General features: G+C 41.7%; 2 protein-coding genes across 3 annotated transcripts; both read right to left on the reverse strand.

Annotated features, from left to right (window-relative positions):
- Positions 1-108: 108 nt before the first annotated feature.
- Positions 109-5,891, reverse strand: ric3b (RIC3 acetylcholine receptor chaperone b). Of its 2 annotated transcripts, XM_047597091.1 has the most exons (7): positions 5,504-5,891; positions 4,440-4,666; positions 4,046-4,124; positions 3,445-3,538; positions 3,176-3,306; positions 1,976-2,184; positions 109-1,882 (listed from the first exon to the last, which is right to left on the reverse strand). In XM_047597091.1, the coding sequence occupies exons 1-7, from the start codon at positions 5,622-5,624 to the stop codon at positions 1,718-1,720; spliced, it is 1,026 nt and encodes a 341-aa protein (XP_047453047.1). In that variant the 5' UTR covers positions 5,625-5,891; the 3' UTR covers positions 109-1,717. The 2 variants fall into 2 exon arrangements, with proteins under 2 accessions (XP_047453047.1, XP_047453046.1); XM_047597090.1 differs by having other exon boundaries at positions 109-2,184; positions 5,504-5,839.
- A 2,080-nt stretch (positions 5,892-7,971) lies between these two features.
- On the reverse strand, positions 7,972-17,752 carry LOC125015524 (rhombotin-1-like). Its single transcript, XM_047597469.1, has 5 exons — positions 17,237-17,752; positions 16,544-16,757; positions 13,048-13,173; positions 12,582-12,690; positions 7,972-8,662 (listed from the first exon to the last, which is right to left on the reverse strand). The coding sequence occupies exons 1-4, from the start codon at positions 17,256-17,258 to the stop codon at positions 12,585-12,587; spliced, it is 468 nt and encodes a 155-aa protein (XP_047453425.1). The 5' UTR covers positions 17,259-17,752; the 3' UTR covers positions 7,972-8,662; positions 12,582-12,584.
- Positions 17,753-18,527: the final 775 nt, after the last annotated feature.

An 18,527-nucleotide genomic window follows, 5' to 3' on the forward strand; every position in this document is an offset into this window, starting at 1 on the left:
GGTTTATTAAATTGGATTTGGCTTTACACTATCACTATTAATAAATTATCAAATACTCTGACTGGTAGAAAGTGACAGGAATTAAAAGCCATAAAGAAACACGAGTAATTGGACCCAAAAGAATTTATTAACTTATTCACAGTATTTTAAACATTTTAAGCATGTTCACATGCTATAGTGACAACTTTGTGAAAGCTTAAATAGAACAAGTGTTGACCCCCTTTCTTCATTTTACCACAGTTCATATAATAGCCGTTTCTAAATATTGTGTCAAATGAAATCCACGATTCTCCTTGGATGTAAAGGTCACACCAGGTTTTATATGAGTGTTTGTTGTTGGTGACTAAGGTGAGAAAAGGCACATCTGTCCCAGTGAATTACACTAAGTATTGTGCTAATATTTATTTGCAAGTTCAGCATAAACCCTTCCCACGTTTGATCTAATTCTTACGTGTTTATTCTTTGTACAATTTAAATCCGCTTCTGCTTGGAGCACTTGATGTGAATGATGCTAGATCAGCTTAAAAGAAAAAGATGTGTCTGAGAGAAAAGCTCCAACAGATGGAATGTGATAAAAACCAGTGTGTTTGTGCACTGGCGGCCACCTTTTCACGAAATGTGACGTCAGATCTTTTTAAAGTCCTGGGAACTCATAATACAGTGCTGCTCAAAAAGTTCTCCATTCAGAATTTTCTACATTTCTGCAAAAAAATGACCCAAAACAGCAGCGCAAGTCCCACAAGTCCTGAAAGTAGGCAATGAGAACCTGATCAAATTAAAAATTAATATTATACTTGTGTATTTGTTTATTCAAGAAAATTCCTGTGTAGCAATCTCAGCAAACTGAGACTAAACTAAATGTTTCCACTAACGGTTCATCAGTCACCTTCAGCAGCTGGGCTAATTTAGCCCACTCCTTCATACAGAACCACTTCAGGTCTTAGATGCTGGGAAGGTTTCCTCACATCAACGGTTTGCTTCAGGACCTTCCACAGAAATTCTATTGGCTTAAGGTCCATACGGAATTGACATTTCAAAACATTGACTTTTTTCTTCTTTAACTATTCTCTTGTAGAGTGACTTGGGTGCTTGGGGTTGTCATCTTATTGCGTTACCCAGCGTCTCTTAACATACAGCTGACGGACATCTTCTTATAGAATTAACCTGGTATAATTCTGAATTTAGTCTGTTCCAAACTCCACATACACATCCACAAACATATGCTGACTGAGACGAATCCCTGGTCAGTTTTAAACAAAACAAGCCACTAAACAACACCCGAGTCTCATTAAATTGATAAGAAGCACTTATTAGTTTTGCAACTCAGAGACATGTAATACTGGTTGATTTTCCTAAATAAACAAATTTGCAAGTATAATATTCCTGTTCAATTGTTTGATTGGGTTCTTGGCGTTTTTCTTAGCAGCACTGACCATTCAATAAAAACTTGCTGAATTTCTACATTTTGCAGACTGGCGTTATCAGGCAGTAAGCGTTATATATTATAACAGGGTCTCCTTTTAAGACCATAGTGATATTAGGCTGTGCCCTCTACACACATTTTCTCATTTATTCACTTCAAGTATAGCTAAACTATGCTGGTGATTCATTTTCATGCTACCACCAGCTTTCATGCTACTGCCCATCCGGGGAGAACGGACTGGATGTGCCCTCACAAACCAGACCGAGGCTTCAGTTCCCGTGGATCGTTCTAGAGTCAGTGTGCGGCTTTCTTTGCCCTCCTCCTCTTGTTCCTCCGTCTGACTAAGCTGCACTGTGTTTCCGTCTCTGTCGGCCGGATGAAGTCCTCCACCTTTTCCCGCTCCATCATGGACGTCATCTTCAACGTGAGCTCCAGCTCGTGCAGGACTCCGGCCAAGTCCTCCTCAGGGACACCCAGATCAATGTTAGCCCCTCCCTCCGTCTGCACCTTCTCGTTTAAATCTCTCTCTGGCGTCACATCTTCCTCACTTACTGCCGCTGAGCCAGCTTCTCTCCCAGCATCTTCACTCTGCTCCTCTGTTACTCCGGCCTCTTCTCCCCCCACGGGACCTGTGACGTCCTCAGGAAGGTTTTCCACCAGGTCGGCCTCATCGGAGCCCGTCCGCTCTGCTCCTGTCTGCTGACTGTGCTGACAGCAGCAGCCGGAGTGTCCCCAGTAGGATTGAGGCTCCTCCAGATAATCTGTGGAAAGTTTACAGGAAATTAACAAATCGTTAATTTGCCACCTTTGAGTGCGTGTCACAAATCTGCCTCAATCTAAGATCATGCACTTCCAACTGACTGGTTTTCGCTATTTCAGGTTACACTGTGACTTCAGGTTTGTTAAAGGCTGTTGTCAAGAAGAAGTATAGACCTATTACTACATAGAACTGGATGTGAAAGGTTTCCATTCAAGCAAGTATCAAAATTAACTGGGAAAGTGAAACTTTAGAGAGATTTTAAGGAAGTGCAAGAAAGGTAAGTTGTGTTGCTGGTGAGACAAAAACAATATTTGAAAATTTGATGTAGAAAATCACTACAGTCACAACCAATAGACAAACTAAAGGAAACTTGCAGTGTTCATATTCTGAATCACTGGTTGCCTTTTTCGTGGACATTTCACTAATAATTGGAATAAAAGTCCAGTCACAATCAAAGATGACCTCAGTCTGAACCGACAGGCTTGTCAGGAAGTAACCCTCAGTCACATTCAGGGGGCTGGTGTACACCTCAGTAAATCTGTCAAACATCAGGTGACATCATGAGTTGAGGAACAGAAACAGAACAGGACAGACATTAGGCTGTCGTCAGTGTTGATGATTGTTTGATGGTGGAAAGAACGAAGCGAGATCTCCACCAAATGAATGAATTCAGTGCTGACAACACAGTTGGGGAAAAACGTCCAGTGGATCTGATGCTCCACTGTGAGCGAAACCACTTTGAACATGTTAAACATGTTAGATTCTTATTAAAGCTTCAGGTCATATAAATGCATATATCAGCACATTTATTTAGCCTTGAAAGCAACTGAGTTGAAATCTCTGGTCAGAGTTCTGGTTGTAGAACAGTTTAGTCCATGTAGACGTACAGCATCTACTATACATGACCAAGTCAACCACAGACAACTTCTGCAGAGACTCTCTTTATCATAATGCCCCAGCCACAGACAGCTGAGGGAGCAGCATTCACTAACCGTCCCAGTCGTCCTGAGGCTTCTTCTCTGGAGCCATCCCCTCCACCAGCTGGCCCTCCTGCATCACTCGCGTTATCTCCGTCAGCTGCTGCAGGAGACTCTCCTCCTGGTCCGCCGTCACCGCCTTCAGCCTGCAGTTCAGACACAAAAATAAAACTTGCTTCCCTGTTTTGATATGAATTATGTTTGTTTAATTCCCTCTTGTGTCCTCCGTCATGTCTGCCTTGAGGCAGTTATTCCTGTTGGGGGACGTGACTCCTCCTCCTCACCTGTCAGGACTGTGGTGGGCGTTGGAGACAATATTCTCCATCACCAGCTCCGTCTCCCTCAGCTTCTCCTGCAGCTGAGCCAGCTCAAAGTCGGCTGTGGGCAAAGAAGGGACACCATTAGGGGGAAGGAGGAGCAGTGGGGTGTTTGCACAACTTCAAACGGGGCACACAATATTGATGAGGTGAAGTGCAGACGTGTTCTCTTCGCAGCCTGGGTGGACTCCCATACATCTCACGGTACGTTACTTTATGGGCCTAAAATTGTCAGCATTCATTTTTTTCTCATTAGGTTAATGGACTACTAACACGAGCATGCCTTTAGGACTGGATGGAAATGTCTGAGACTGGATGTGACGTAGTGCAGATGTGAAGGCTTTTAATTCAGTCCAAAGTCTGGAGCCCCCAGAGCAAGCTCCAAGGTGATGGGGGAGGGAAAGCCCTCCTTTATAATATAGAGGGAAGATGATAACAGGTGCTCTTAATATAATCTATACACTACTGCAGCCCTGAGCAAGAGTGAACATGTGTCTTATGAAAATAACATAAAGTACACTTCTTCTTTTTGTTAGCATGAACAAAAGTTGGAATAACTGATACTCACTGATCTTTCTCTTCATGTTCTCTGACCGGACGGAAGGAAACCTGCTCTCTGATGGCTTACTGTTCCCCTTAGACGTGATCTTACAGGAACACAGTAACACAAGTAACGCACATTATTCTTTTATAGACGATAAAGTAAACACTTAATTATTGCTTCAGGGTTATTTCAGTTTGAAATACTTTGATGCTTTAGATTCTATTGTAAAAATAGACCCTATATTGTACTAGCTACTGCAAATCAGGAGGGAAGTAATCTGAGAAAACTAAAATACACTATCAATACAAACTTGGACGCCTTCTTGTTTTTTTTTTTCTTACAGCAAATGTTAAATATTGTACAATAACTCTTCGTACTTTCTACACCGTTTGCTCTCAGCAGCCATGTTTGTGTTCACCTTGAACAGTATGTAGAGGATGTAGAATAGAATCCCGAAGCCGTACACAGGGATGATTTGCCCTGCCAGGTTGGATTTGCCTCCGGTCCCTGTCCCGGTTCCTGCTCCCTTGGCCTTGGCTATGGCCTCGGGGTTGTGGGCCCTAGAGAAGCCGGATCCCGCGGCCCTCTGGCCTCGGCTCTCTGGAGCCGCCTGACGGTGCATCATCGGAGGGAAACGACCCGAACCTGCAACGAGGCGGAGGAGGTGGATGCCGTCAGGATAAATCTGACGTCACATGATATGACGATAAATAAATATCTGGGGATTTGTCTTTAAAACCGCTGACTTTTTGTTATTTATTTATTTGAGTGTGCTGGCTTTGGTGTAATGATCTAGTTTACCGTTTTCTCAGTGTCAGAGCTTAAAACTATCAATAAGCAATAAATGACAGATAGCTTATTTATTCATTAACATTTTCTGGTTCTATTGCTTACTTTCATTCCATCATGTAATTAAAACGTTGTCGGTCTAAAATAGAAACACTTGTTTTCGTTTAACAATATATATTTTTCTTATTGTATTTTACTGACACTACATAAATTGAACTGAACTGAACTGAATTAAATAAGTGATACTTTGCCTGAAGGTTAATTGTCATCTGCAGTCTCTGAAATAGAATTACTAAAAAATATTTATAAATTGTGTATATTATAAACCTTACACACAATATAATAAATTATTGGACATTGTTCGTTTCTCTGCTCCATTAATGTCAATAATGTCAGACTAAGTTGGCTTTACCTTTGCACAACGTACGTTGTTTATACTTAGGCCTTACATAATATATATTTTAAAACATTTATTTTCAGCGCCCTCATCGGGGAGGATAATGTTACTACAGGAACAATGGTACACCAGTGATGCACAATGCAGTATTTGGCTTTAAATAGGAACAAAATGAGCACAGTGTCACAACTTTCAATAGCTAAAAATTCAAAATAGTATCTCTGACATCAGAAAATCTACCAAAGAATAGCAGAAACCGCACGAAATGTCAAGAAAACCCGTGAAATATGACGCACCCTCCGGCCGCTCAGCAGCATCCTTCCTCCCGCGGGATAAGAGGATTTTGGGAAGCAGCAACGCGACGCACAGCACGAGGCACGTCGCGAGGGTCACCTTTTGAAATGTTGACATCGCCATAGTGACCGGAGATCGGTCACCTTCCTGTTCAAAAACAACGATCTGTGACTGATTTGAGATGAGGAGAGAGGACTCGGAGGAACTTCCTTGTTGACTCGGAGGAGCGGAAGTGCGCCGTGACTGTAATGACGGAGTTTCACCACTGGGTGACGCCAAAGGTCCGTGTTTATGTTCATATCGCCTGTGCGTCTGCAATCTTTGTGCCTGGTTTGAATTTAAAGATTATGTGTGGTATTATAATACATAATCATATATATATGTGCTGCAAACAATTCAATAATCTATTGACTGCGGCCACAATTAGATTGTGTTTATAGGTTTCTTTAATTATGTTGTCCATATAGCTGTTGAAGCTCAAAGGAATTTATAATCCACAAGAGCTCACTTTAGTATATGCATAACTTTATATTGATGTCTTAATATGAACCAAAATAAAATAAAATCTCCACATCCATTGTGCAAGACAGAAGTCTGTAAAGACTTCAATAAATAAGGATTCTGATCTTGACCTATGTCTTTATGGTTTATTCTCACATCTCAATTTCTGGATTTCATTTAATTGCAGTGGATTTTTCAGTTAGTCCTTGTATGGACACTAACTGCCATTTGTAATTATTAAATACTAGTTGTGTTATTTTTTTCACTACATAATTTTGCTAAAAATTCTTAAATGTACTCCGTCTTCCTCCCACCGTCCGAAGACACGCTGCTTAGGTTCATTGGTGATTCTGAATTGGCCATACATGTGACTGTGAATGGTTGTTTACCTCTGTGTTAGCCCCTGACATAGACTGGAGACCTGTCCAGGATGTACCCTTTCTCTCGCCCGATGACAGCTGGGACAGGCTCCAGCCCCCCCACGCCCCTCTAGAGGACAAGCGTTATAGAAGATGAGAATCCTTAAATGCTGAATCCTCTTTGTGCAATGCAGCATCTCATTTTCCGCACATAAAAAATTCATGAAAACTTTTTGTGAAGGATGAGCATCTGCCAAAAAACTGCCAAATGTCAGTGGTTGGTCGGTCAAATAAACACTGACCATACTTTTCAGAATTACAACGCTATTTGTGCTTTGGAATGTTAATGCTTTAAAACCAATTGGAAAAGCGTTACGTTGGGTGCTTTGTTTTTTGCTAACACCGCTCCCTCTCTTCATTCATTCTATCTTGACCACAGCTGCTCATTCTTTCTTGAATTGCTCTGAATTGAATATAAAGCCTATATAACCTATTATATCCTACCTTTAAACTGAAATTAGCTTTTTTTTTTCTTTTTTTTATTGGACTCAGCTGGATCCGGCTGTGAAGACAAAATTGACAATGTCATTAACTTTTAATTTACAGTCTACAGATCCTGCTCTACTTTCAGTGGTCTCTAATGAGAGAAAGCCACACACACACAGTGTACATTTATTTTTTTTTTGTGCTCTGTAATCCTTCCTCTCCCATTCCTCACAGAACCTTAGTTACATTCACAACTTTCTCTGCCATACTCCTGTTTTCTGCAGGCTACTCTGTTGCCTTTACTACGGCTGTTCCCTTGTTCAGCTTTGGCAAACATTGCTTGATATAAAACACATTGCACCCACTCTGGTACATTAGTAGTATACAAACCACAGATTTAAAACTCCAGTGCGGTTTATAATTCAAAGACATTTACCTGGCGCTGATAGGTTTAATCAGCATTATGTGAACTTATCTGGCAGAGGCTTGAATGTAACAGACATTTATTTCAGTATCGATTACAGCTTCAAGTATCTTCATCCGATGTTAACATTCTTTTAGCTCCGTTTTTGGTCCTCTCCAGGTGTCAAATACTGGGTCGTTAGCATCTAAAGCTGCTTTCTGTCCAAAAACTAGTCTTTAATGTTACATTTCTTAGGTTGTTTAGGAGCACGAGCTGTATCACTAGAAATCTCTTTATAGCCAAGAAGAGATGGAAATTGAGCAAATAATTGTTTCATCAGAATAAGCCTCTTTCACATTTTCACACTGTTTTTTGCATTATTCGATGCAACGATTTTAATTTGAGTTTAACACTTGGGTGTGCAAATCTGATTTGCCAGTCTGAATCTTAGAGGTGAGATGTGATGTGTCAAACTGAAACATCAATGCACTCAGACGAGGAATTGACTTTTCCCCGTAGCAGGAGAGATAGATGGATTCTGGAACGAGTAGATGACATTTCAAGGTTTTGTATTGGATTTTTTTTTTGTTGAAACAGATTATTAGACAAATTATTATTGACATTACATGTCTGGAGGGAATCTTTAGGCAATTTCCTCCCTCTGATGTCACGCCAGCACCCACTGATTATGGCTATATCAGCAAATAATGAGCACACAAGCTGAAATTAAACTCCATTTTAATTAGTCAAGAAAAAAAAAGAGCTTGAGAGCAGAGCAGGAAGAGAAGTAGTGTGGGCCTGGAGTCCCCGTTAAGTCTTCAGAGTTGAGTGGCGGAAATATGGGGGAACAGTTCATCCTCCTCAGCCGCTGAACTGAGCCAAACAACATTTACAAACACGCTTCAGTTTGTTTGGGGCTTCCTTCGAGCAAGCTGGGTGGGGTTCACCACAAAAGAAACTTCAGTGGCTGCCAGAGCGGTCCGACAATCACAGGGAACGTTGTGTTTTTCTTTGATGGATGACTTGCTTGATGCTATGTGTGGCCTAATTGGCTTCACTCCATCCATCTAGTGTTTCACATTTGGTCAAACAGACTCCTGCATTATTTGCAAACACTGGTTCACTGCATTTCTGTTCACTGTCCACATTAAGTGCTCTGGGTAAGATCCTCCTGATAGTTTCATTACTCCATTTCCAGTCCATCTGATGAGAAATGTGAGTTTTAAGGGAAACGACCACAAAGCCCTGCAATTGAGTTCAAACAAGGGCTGCTGGAAATCTGTCCAATCTGTGTTGTGTTGTTTTTTTTTTAGTTTCGTTTTCTTTTTCTTTTTTTCCCCCCCACACGGTCTGAAACAAGAAGCTGATGAGGCGTGTGCTGCTGTTAGCTTCTTGGTCCAAGTGGCTCTGATCTGCAGAGACAGAGACAGAGAGAGAGACAGAGAGAGGGACACAAACCATGTCCGGGTCATTCTGTGAGGTTTGAGGGGTTTAATAAAAACATATGTTCAGCTTTATGTAATCACTTATTGTGGTATAAAATCAGAAAAATTGTCGGTATTCCAGTTAATTGTGGTTTACATTACATAGGGTCGAGTGGTTTCAAGTTTGAACCAACACACTACTCGATATGTTTCATCCTCAAGTGTCATTCAAGGTCTTAAATGAGTGGTGGGAAGTACAGATGTCTTTTTGTGTCTGATGTGGCATATACTGAATATACCAAATACTGAAGCTCATCACTGAGCCACACTGGGCCCTTTCATTGCAATTAATTTATTTTTACTCAAATTACGCAGATGCCATTCTTCTGCTGAAATCCTCCAAAGGAGTATTCACCCGCACCAGACTATCGCCCCCCCCAACAAGTCGGCTATTATATTTCCCTCTGTTTGAGTAACATTTGCCTAAAACAACAGCGGCCGGCAGATTTATGACTTCAGAGGAGAATTTTAAAAGCAAAACTACACATATATAGTATTTTTCTTCTAAGAGTTTAAAGACTTAAGATCAAATGGGTTCAGGATTGAGAGCCAGGGATCAACGTTCTGCTGTTTCCACATAAAGACTGCCATTCATGCAGAAGTAAAACTGCGTTTCCACTGTGGTAATCTCTTAGATGAATTAAACATTTTCTCAAAGAAGCCTAAAATCACTTGGGTTTTATGCACTGTGTGCATTGTGGTGTATTATTTATGAGATAAATTATGTTCTGCTCAGTGTTTCTTTTTTTTCATTGTTCCGATTACACTCGAGGCAAATAAAAGAAAAACATCACACAAAATGCAAAATAAATAAAAAATAATGAACGTTACATTTATGGATCATTGGACCCATTCTTTTCATCTTTTTATCATTTCTCAATTGCTGACTAAATAAATACATAATAAGGAAATAAGCATGAAGTGAATATCATTTCATCCAGTGCCTTAAGTAAATCTACATTTAGAGTTAACGGTAAAAAGTAAATAACTCCGCAATTTTCCATAACAAAATTTTACTGATATCACTGTCCAATATATGTTTATTATGAGTAAATATAGCCTTTTATTTCCATTTAACAAAAGGCATGAAAAGAGTAAGAACCAAGAAAAACACACAAATATGCAGTGGTTCAGAGAATACACCAGTGGAAAAAGAAAAGGCTAAAGGGTAAATCCCAGTAAATCAAACTACTTGAGTTGATAGAACAGTTGCAAAGAGCTACAATACTTGGAAGCCAGAAAGCCTTCGGCGCAGCCATTTCACTGAATTACAGCCACATTCCTAAAGTAGACATTCCAAGCACAAAAGATATCTCCTTTCTCACCTCAGTTAGTAATACAATTGCCGGACTCCTGCAGAGTTGTCATTAAATGCACAGAGACAACTGATCTCTAACACTGTAGAGTCAGCGTGAACGCTGGAAGACCTCAAATTCACCTAAAACTCTCCAGAGTCCACCAACTGTCCAGTACAGCATTGTGCAGCTCGTGAAGTGGAGCTGTAGCATTATAATGATATGTTGGGCTGCTGGTGGCTTAAGGGAATGGTTCTGAACTGGGCAGACCCTGAACCCTTCATAATTGTGGACTCTGTGGTATTTGTTGCACTTGCTTTCAACCCTCCTCCAGTCATCTGCCCTCGCCGGCGACCACTGCTCACACACCCAACGCGAGGTTCAACAAAGGGAGTAGCAGGGATGTACTCTGCTCCCACAGGATTTATTTGTCTGCTGTTCGAAACAGGCAACATGTTTAAATTACAGCAGCATTGGCGGGTCACCTGAGGTTATAGTATCCATCTGTAACTAACCCTACGATAATAATTTATTCATTAAAAACACTGCAGAATGCTGCTTTGCGCTTTTATGTTGTCATTCCTGTTATCTAGAATAAGAACCAAGAAAACATCACACGTGTAATAGACCCAGACTCAGAGAAAAACAGACAACATACGACACAAATCCCGCATTAATCCCCCTTAGTTGGATAGATAATTTGCTTCCACACAATTTTTACTCCGTTTTTGGTCTCAGTCAATTTCTGAATGATTTACCCGCACATCAAATACTCCTTAAAGGCCTGCAAACACCAAACAGACATTAAAAGAGATCCCGGCAACAAAGTTGGACTGTGATGTTGCCATTGAACGCACCCTTAAGACTAGAGCCAGCAGCCAGCTGACACATTCAGTCTGTGCTTGCAGAACGCTGCACACCAGCAGGTGGCAGTAGTCTGAAACCTGGAGCAGAGACGTATATTAGAGAGAGTCTGGCCAACTAGGGAATGGACGTCTGAGCCATCCCGCTATGGTGACTGGTTCTGAGCTAGTCACATGTTTCATGGGCGCCATGTTAGATGCATCTAACCAATATTCACCCATAGAGAAGTGGCAATAACAGAGAATAAAGTTAAAATATGCCACAGCGCTAAAAACACGGGGGAAACTCCACTATTTCTCTAGTGAGCAAAAACGGAAAAGTTATGGGAGCAGAAGATTAAAGGAAGAACTGGATGTCAATTGATTTCTCACTATCATGTGAGGAAGATGTAAATTTCTCTCTGACGTTTGTTAAGATTTTGTACAGGAAAAATAAAGCCATACCATCATTAATGTGTACATTGATCTAAAAAATGCTCAACACTACTTCACAAATTAATTAAGTCTGAAGTTAACCAAACCTTATGCTAGTCTTATGCTAGCTAGACTAAAGGCTACCGTCATATATACTGTGAAACCCATGTGTACATGTAATTTATGTCCATGTAGATAGTCACATTTAATTGACACCTACCTATGCCTCAGTTACTTCTAAGTTATTATGGCTAGCATGATAATGTTACTGTGATACTAATGATAATACTAAATAACAGTAAGACTAGTTTAATTTATAACTATTTCTGAGTATTTATAAATTTCTGAGTAATTTTAAACTTTTAATGGTGATGGATGAACATGGGAGACTGAGGAGAAGGTAAACACAGCTCTGTGACTGATGAGGCTATTAGGTTACAAAGCATTTTACAGACTTATCACTTTTACATATTGACAGACATTGGCAATAACATTAATAGGCCGGTTAATGGTGAAAATAAGATATTTATTTCAACATAGTACATCCGCCCCATAGAGTTATACTGTAGAGTCTTCCCTCCGATGAATCTAACCCAGGAATGGAGTTGGCCAGACTCTCTCTAATATACGGCTCTGACCTGGAGGGTTACTATAAGCGTGGAGGCTAGGATGCTGCTCACTTACATACTCTGGCATTAATTAGGCTTGCTCATTGACTCTGTTATGTGTCAAGGAGCGTCTGTTAAAAGAAAACAGACAAAGAAAAAGGCCGTCACAACTCCCAGACTCCCAACTTGAACACCAAAAAACTGAGCTAAAACAGCTCAGTGGTGCTGGTCCAGAATTGTTGGTGGGCTTCCCACTTTATGCGAATAACTGTATAAGTGTTAAACCTAAATATTATGCTCTTATCTGGTATGAAACATGTTTTAAATAGAGGACCTATATTGTAGAGGTTAAAGGATTCAGTGACTGCACAGACAGTCAGTTTGCTTTGCTGATTTGTAGGTGAATGTTTATCAGTTTCACCAACAGGGCATTAAGTGACTTACAAATTTTTCTCTCAGTCTGTTAATATGTGCATAACATATTCAAAAAGACTAACTTAATTCTAATATCTGTGCCTCTAGTTTGGAGTCTTATGTCTACATATGGTCGTGTCTGGGATGAGCTAGTGGCTCGCTTGTATACCTTCCAGATATCTCAGCACATGGTTTAGTTCAAACTGTCAGAGCAGCTGTCTGGGCCTGTAATTCATCATCATCAGAATATTACCTCTTATTGAGGCTGCCTCTCAGTGCTGCCATTAAGATGGCCTCCTTCATAGTCCAGCTGGCACAGGATCATGTTGTTCTTGAGGAAAAACTTGTCTCCCACGCAAAATCTGCAGAGAGAAATAAAAATATGGAACTGGGTCTCGGTTCTTGCTTGAGCAGGAGTGAATCACGAGGTCCCAGAAGAGCATTTCAGGCATATTTTCAGCATACATCCACTGCTATGATCATCAAAAAAAAAATAAAAAATTAAATTAAACTTGCATGATTGCTGCCTGATTAACTAACCCCAAGTGATGTACAAAGTCTTCGGCCCCTCAAGGTTTTAAAGGGCACTTTGGATTTCATCACGTTCTGATTACAATGCATCGGTAATATGCTCATAATGACCGGTGAGCTCACTAGTACACCTCCCAGATAAGTCAAGTGAATTTGATCTCTCTGGCTAATTGCTTCCCTAATCTTACCTCTGGCGGCAGAGCTGACAGGCAAAGCAGTCTAAATGGTAGACGTTGTCTCTGGCTCTCATCACCATCTCAAAGGCAGGGATCAGCTTACTGCAGGCTGCACAGTTCCCTGTCACCCCAAAGAGTCTGCAAAGGGAAAAGGGACAACAAGAGGGCCGGTTATGTGAACGCACACACAGCTACATTTCAGGCAAAATAAAGGGACAAGGCTAAGAAGTAGCCCCTGTGTCTCGCTCCAACCGCTGCTCATAATCACCTCAATTACTGGTGGTGAACAGCACTGCATTTCCTGCAGACTGTTGATGGCTGTCTCTGCTCGCGCTAATGCAGAGCTCACATCATCTTATTTATGAGTGCAGCTTAGTGTGAAAAACCATTCAAATAAACCCTCTCATTTTAATTATGAGTAGATGATGAGATGAGCCTCTCGTAATAAGAACCGCAGCCGTGTCACTGAACTATGGCTGCAACTAACCATTATGTTTATTGGACCAATCTGCCAATTCAATAGTCCAGAGACCTGAGGTTTTACTCGCGCAGATGAGGAAGAAAAGCAGAAAAAAATGCTCCCGTTTCTGAAGCTGGAAGCAGAAAACGGTTTCACTTGTCCAACGACCGAAATGATTAATTGTTTCAGCACTACAAGACGCTGCTGCCAAAATTAGTACAAAGCTACCGTTGTAAGCAGTTCATTAATTCATGCATTAATTCATTCATTAATTACCACTCAGCTCCTGATGTGTTCCTTTTTCGTGCCTTGGTAACTACTCCAAATACTGTTTGCTTCATTGTTGCGTTAACAATTCTATCTGATTTAGCTTGTGAACAACTGGCTAGAAATGTAAGATGCAGGCTCCTTTTGCCCTGGTGTGATTAAAGACCCAGCAAAGCTAGGAATAAAGTGAGAATGTTCCCACGTCGTAACAATGTTCCTCTCTGCCAACCCCGTGTGAAGGCAGGGCAGCAGCTTTTTATCTGTTCCGATCAAACCTTCTCAAAGAAGAAATCTCACATACGGCAGTGTTCGGCATATCAAATGTAAAGGTTTTCACGGAATGGATATGACTTGGATCACTACACCGTTTTATGCATTGCTGATAGAGAGCAGGAAAACTCAGATTAGCTGATATGAAAATGTCAAAATTTATATGAGAATATCACTTGCTTTAAGAAGCAGGAGGGTGAGGCTCAATGTATTAAACCTTTTCTGAAACTGACACTTTATCTGGCCACATTTGAACCACGTCCTCAAACTGCCTCGAGAACAAACTCTGTGTTGTTTTAAATACTCTGTGCCGGCCAGCTGCAGATGGCCTCACCTCTTATTCACCTCTAACAGAATGAACAAATAGCTCCCAAAGAGCCTGACGCACATGAAGACAAGTGGCCGCTGCTGATTTCCATATTCCATTAGAGGCCAAGTAGAAAAGGAGCTTTAGGAGGAACCATTGTGAAAAACTAGCTCCGTGGAAGGAGGGGGAAAAGCTCAGAGCATGTGTATCCCACAGCCTCGGACAACAAACGGAAAACGTCATCAAACGAGTGACCAACAGGGGAACAAAAGCGAGTCCTAATTAACACAATGTTCTGATCTAACAAGCCTGAGTCCTTCTCAGGCACCTGGTGGGTTTTTTCCCTCTTCTCCTTAACGAGGCTATGAAGCTCAATGCTAATTCTCTACTAATGGTCCAATTAAAAGAAATCACATGGTTTTAATCCCGCTCTTCAAAGGCTTTTGGTCTGCACCCTTGCAATGATGAGGAAAACAGGAGGCAATCTAGCCAATTTAACTGTCAAAAGGGGTTTTGGTCTCTTAAGTGCAGCGCAGCTAATGAGCGACTTAGCTCCAACCAAATCCAGCTGGATTGTACATGAGACTAACACATGAGTTCAGCAATGTGGCTGAGATATCAGGAGTTCTCCCGCTGACCCGACACCCAGACGTCGTTATTTCAGGCAAGAAAGATTGGGCGCATATAACTCTTGGAAGAGTCGTTAGAGTCAGGCTTAAGTTTGTATATAAGCTGTGTCACCGAGATTCATGGTCTGAAGTTTTCTAAGGTAAAACCTCTAAAGCACACTGCCTCCATCTTATAGTGCATCACGGTGACAAGGGGAATAATGGATATACCTCACTGCAAAGGATTTTACAGAGGAACTGTTCAAACTATCTACAAGTATCTGAGGGGTTTATAAGATGTGTTTGAAGTGCGTTAAGTGTAATAAGTATCCTGCCATACCGCATGGCGGACACATTCACAAGAGATTCTTAGGGTGTTTGTGTGACTTGGGCAAATGCACTTAAGGAGCTTTAAATTTGAATCATTTCGTTTCTTGTGACTAGTTAAGAAAACAATGTGTTTAATGTGCCAGAGTCAGGAGATGGTGAATAGATAGATAGCCTGGCACTGTCCAAAGCTAACAAAATCTGCCTATACATTTATAAAATCCAGGGTAATGCACATTCTCTGAAGTTACAGGTCCCAGCCAAGATATATACAGACACATTATAGCCCCGATTAACTGCAAAGAATAGACACAGCCAGGCTAGCTGTCTTGCTGTGTTTCCACTCACTACTAGGATAGTCAGCTCCTTTCTCCAGCAAGAAAGATAATAAGCAAATTAGACAAGTTTTCCTTCACATCCCCAAAAGCACAATGTTATAAAGCAGCAACCACCATCAAATACTCATGCCTGTTTCTGTAGCTGGTATGTGCCTCCTATTTATTTCTCTTTCCACTGTTTATAGTCTGAAAACTAAGTGAACTGGGCATGAAAGTTCAAAAAGTTAAGTGAAAAGAGAAAGCCTCACATTCATAAAGCACGAGCTGCTCCGTTCTGGCTTCCATCTGTATTTCGATAACAAAGGCTCAAACATTCACAAAGGTCAGCAGCCTGCCTGTTCTCTTACTGTACACTCAAAATCATTATGTTTTGGTCCAAGCTGCGTAAGCTCACTGCTGACTCCTGCATCTGTTGTCAGCTCTCTTGAACATTTAAACCTCCCAACTGCTTCATACACTGAAGGATGTATTATTGGTGCTGTTTAAAACATGAATCCAGCAGACAATCAATAACCTTACGCGGGTTAAGGCAGAAAACAAACGTGTCGACTAAAGACTTTGATGCAGAGCCCAAATATGGAGACTCAAACGGTCTCAAGTAGTAGATCCAAACATGGGTAAAACATGCCTGGGCTCACATTTGATTTAGTGCTCATATATAAGCGGGAAAAAAACTGCAGACAGTTGTTTTTTTTTTTTTATGAGCAGTTTACATCAGTTAGCGCTTTTCATCGACAGTATTTATGCTGTTATTACTCATTTAGTGCAAATTCTGGCAGTGATCTCTGAAATTATTTGTGTGGGAGCTGTGTGATGCACCCAGTCATTCTCAGTGCCGTCCCATTACACCTGTGGAAGTGCTTGCTCGGGAGGGTCGAGCGGGGATATAAATTAAATCGATTTGATTCCATTTTGATTCTGGAAGCCATACCTCAGGTAGTCTCTGCGGCAGAGGATGAGGTTGGCCCGGGTGTAGAGGGTGGAGCCCACCCGGCCCAGGCGGCAGTCACAGCAGGCACACTTGAGACAGTCTTCGTGCCAGTACCTGTCTAACGCCTGCAGCATGAACCGGTCCCGGATCTTCCCGTTGCAGCCGGCGCAGCCCCTCGGCTTCTCTCTGGACTGGAGGGACACTAGAGACACGCCTGTCAGGAAGTAATCCAACAGGTAGAAGGACAAAGACAGACACAGACAGGGTGAGATTTCATCCTGAACTTCCACAATAGTTTTGTGCAGGGGAGGGATTTCAGTATTTAAGTTTAACAGTTTGACAACTGCAGTTAAGATTATAATTCATTTGTGCTAAACATAGAAAACAGTTGCATGAGTCATCTCTGGTATCAGTTAAGGCTCCACAAAGCTGTTAATGGTGTGTGACACAGGTCAATTCAGCCATATGTATTGAAGTCAGATTAATAGGTGGTGAATATATGTCAGCCCAGTACACCACCACCACCACCTCAGTGCTAAAACGCACAACGAGATTAACACCTTTGTGACAGAGTCATTACAGGCGTCATAAAAGTAGACATGGCAATGTGATTGGATCCTACCAGGCTGCACGTTTGCATCTATTAAAGTAGGAGCACATCAGTTAGAAGAAGAGACGCCTCTCTGTACTCACTCTCCTCCTTGTCCAGCACCATCCTTCTGGAAAACGACAACAATCCAACAGCGGGAGAAACGCCAATCCCTCCCTCTCGTGCGTGCGAGGTAACACCGAGAGGAGCGACAATAAACACGGAGGGCCTCGGCGCACGGCGTAAATGACTCTGTCAGCCTGGAGTCGCTCAAACTTCAGCCCCGCTCCTGAACAGTCCCCGAAGAAAGCCGAGAGCAGAAGCCATAGAGTCGCTTTTTCTTTCTTTCTTGTTGTCTTTCTTTTTTTTCTTCTTTCTTTCTCTCTCTTTTCTGCGCGTAAAAATAATCGGAAGGCGGATGAAGGCAGCGTCGCCGAGTATCACCTTGCCGGCAGGGGAGATGTCCTGAAATCAAGAGCGGCTGTGCCTTATCTTGGCTGATGTCAGTGCATAAGTATTTCTGTATCTGCACAGGCTGCGGCTGCTCCCCACAAATGAGCCCGTCTGCACAAGCAGAGCCTCCACACAGTGCTCTCTCTCTCTCCCTCTCTCTCTCCCTCTCCCTCTCCCTCTCTTTCTCTCTGACTCTCCCTCCCTCTTTCTCTTTCTCTCCCTCTCTCTCTCTCTCTTTCTGCAAAAAAAATAAATAAATAAAAATCTCCCACAGTCAAATGGTTTTCTCAACGCTGCGTGCTAATTATATAAAGTCATTATGCTTAGATCTGATAGTAACCGCCCCCTCCCTCTCTGAATCAATTATTCAATACACAGTCACACACCAGGGCAGGCCGGGCCTGAGGTGTTTTAGAATGAGCTTATTCAACTCCAAGGACACCAATTATCTCCAGGGCGCCCTGTAGTCAAAGCTGTGGCTTTTCACCAGCGACACATGCACAGTCCTTTGCGCGCGCTTGCACATGCGCGTGTGCGCACCCGTGTGTATTCCGCGTGTTCATCTCTTATTTATGTCCTGTTTTTAAGTGATAATGGATTGACCGAGGGTAAGAATATGACAGCATTAGAAGATAGCACAAAGGGCGCTCACACAGAAGCAATTATGGGTTCCTTACCTATTAGTTCATAGAAGATGGTACAGCAACGGGCGTGATTAAACCTTCAGACTCCATCATTGTTGGAATATGAATAGCCAAGTGCATATAAGGGGTGCTAAAAAAGAAGTTATAGGTTACTCTAATGAGGTTACTACAGGTTTCTGTAGGAATACTTTAGAATAATTACAGAAACCTTAAAGGAATGGCATGCTGTGTGATGGCCTTGGACGTTACGAAAGCACAGGATATCAAACTCTATAAAATATCTCTAAAATCCTTTTAC

This window comes from Mugil cephalus, chromosome 10, assembly GCF_022458985.1.
Source record: "Mugil cephalus isolate CIBA_MC_2020 chromosome 10, CIBA_Mcephalus_1.1, whole genome shotgun sequence".
NCBI lineage: Eukaryota > Metazoa > Chordata > Actinopteri > Mugiliformes > Mugilidae > Mugil > Mugil cephalus.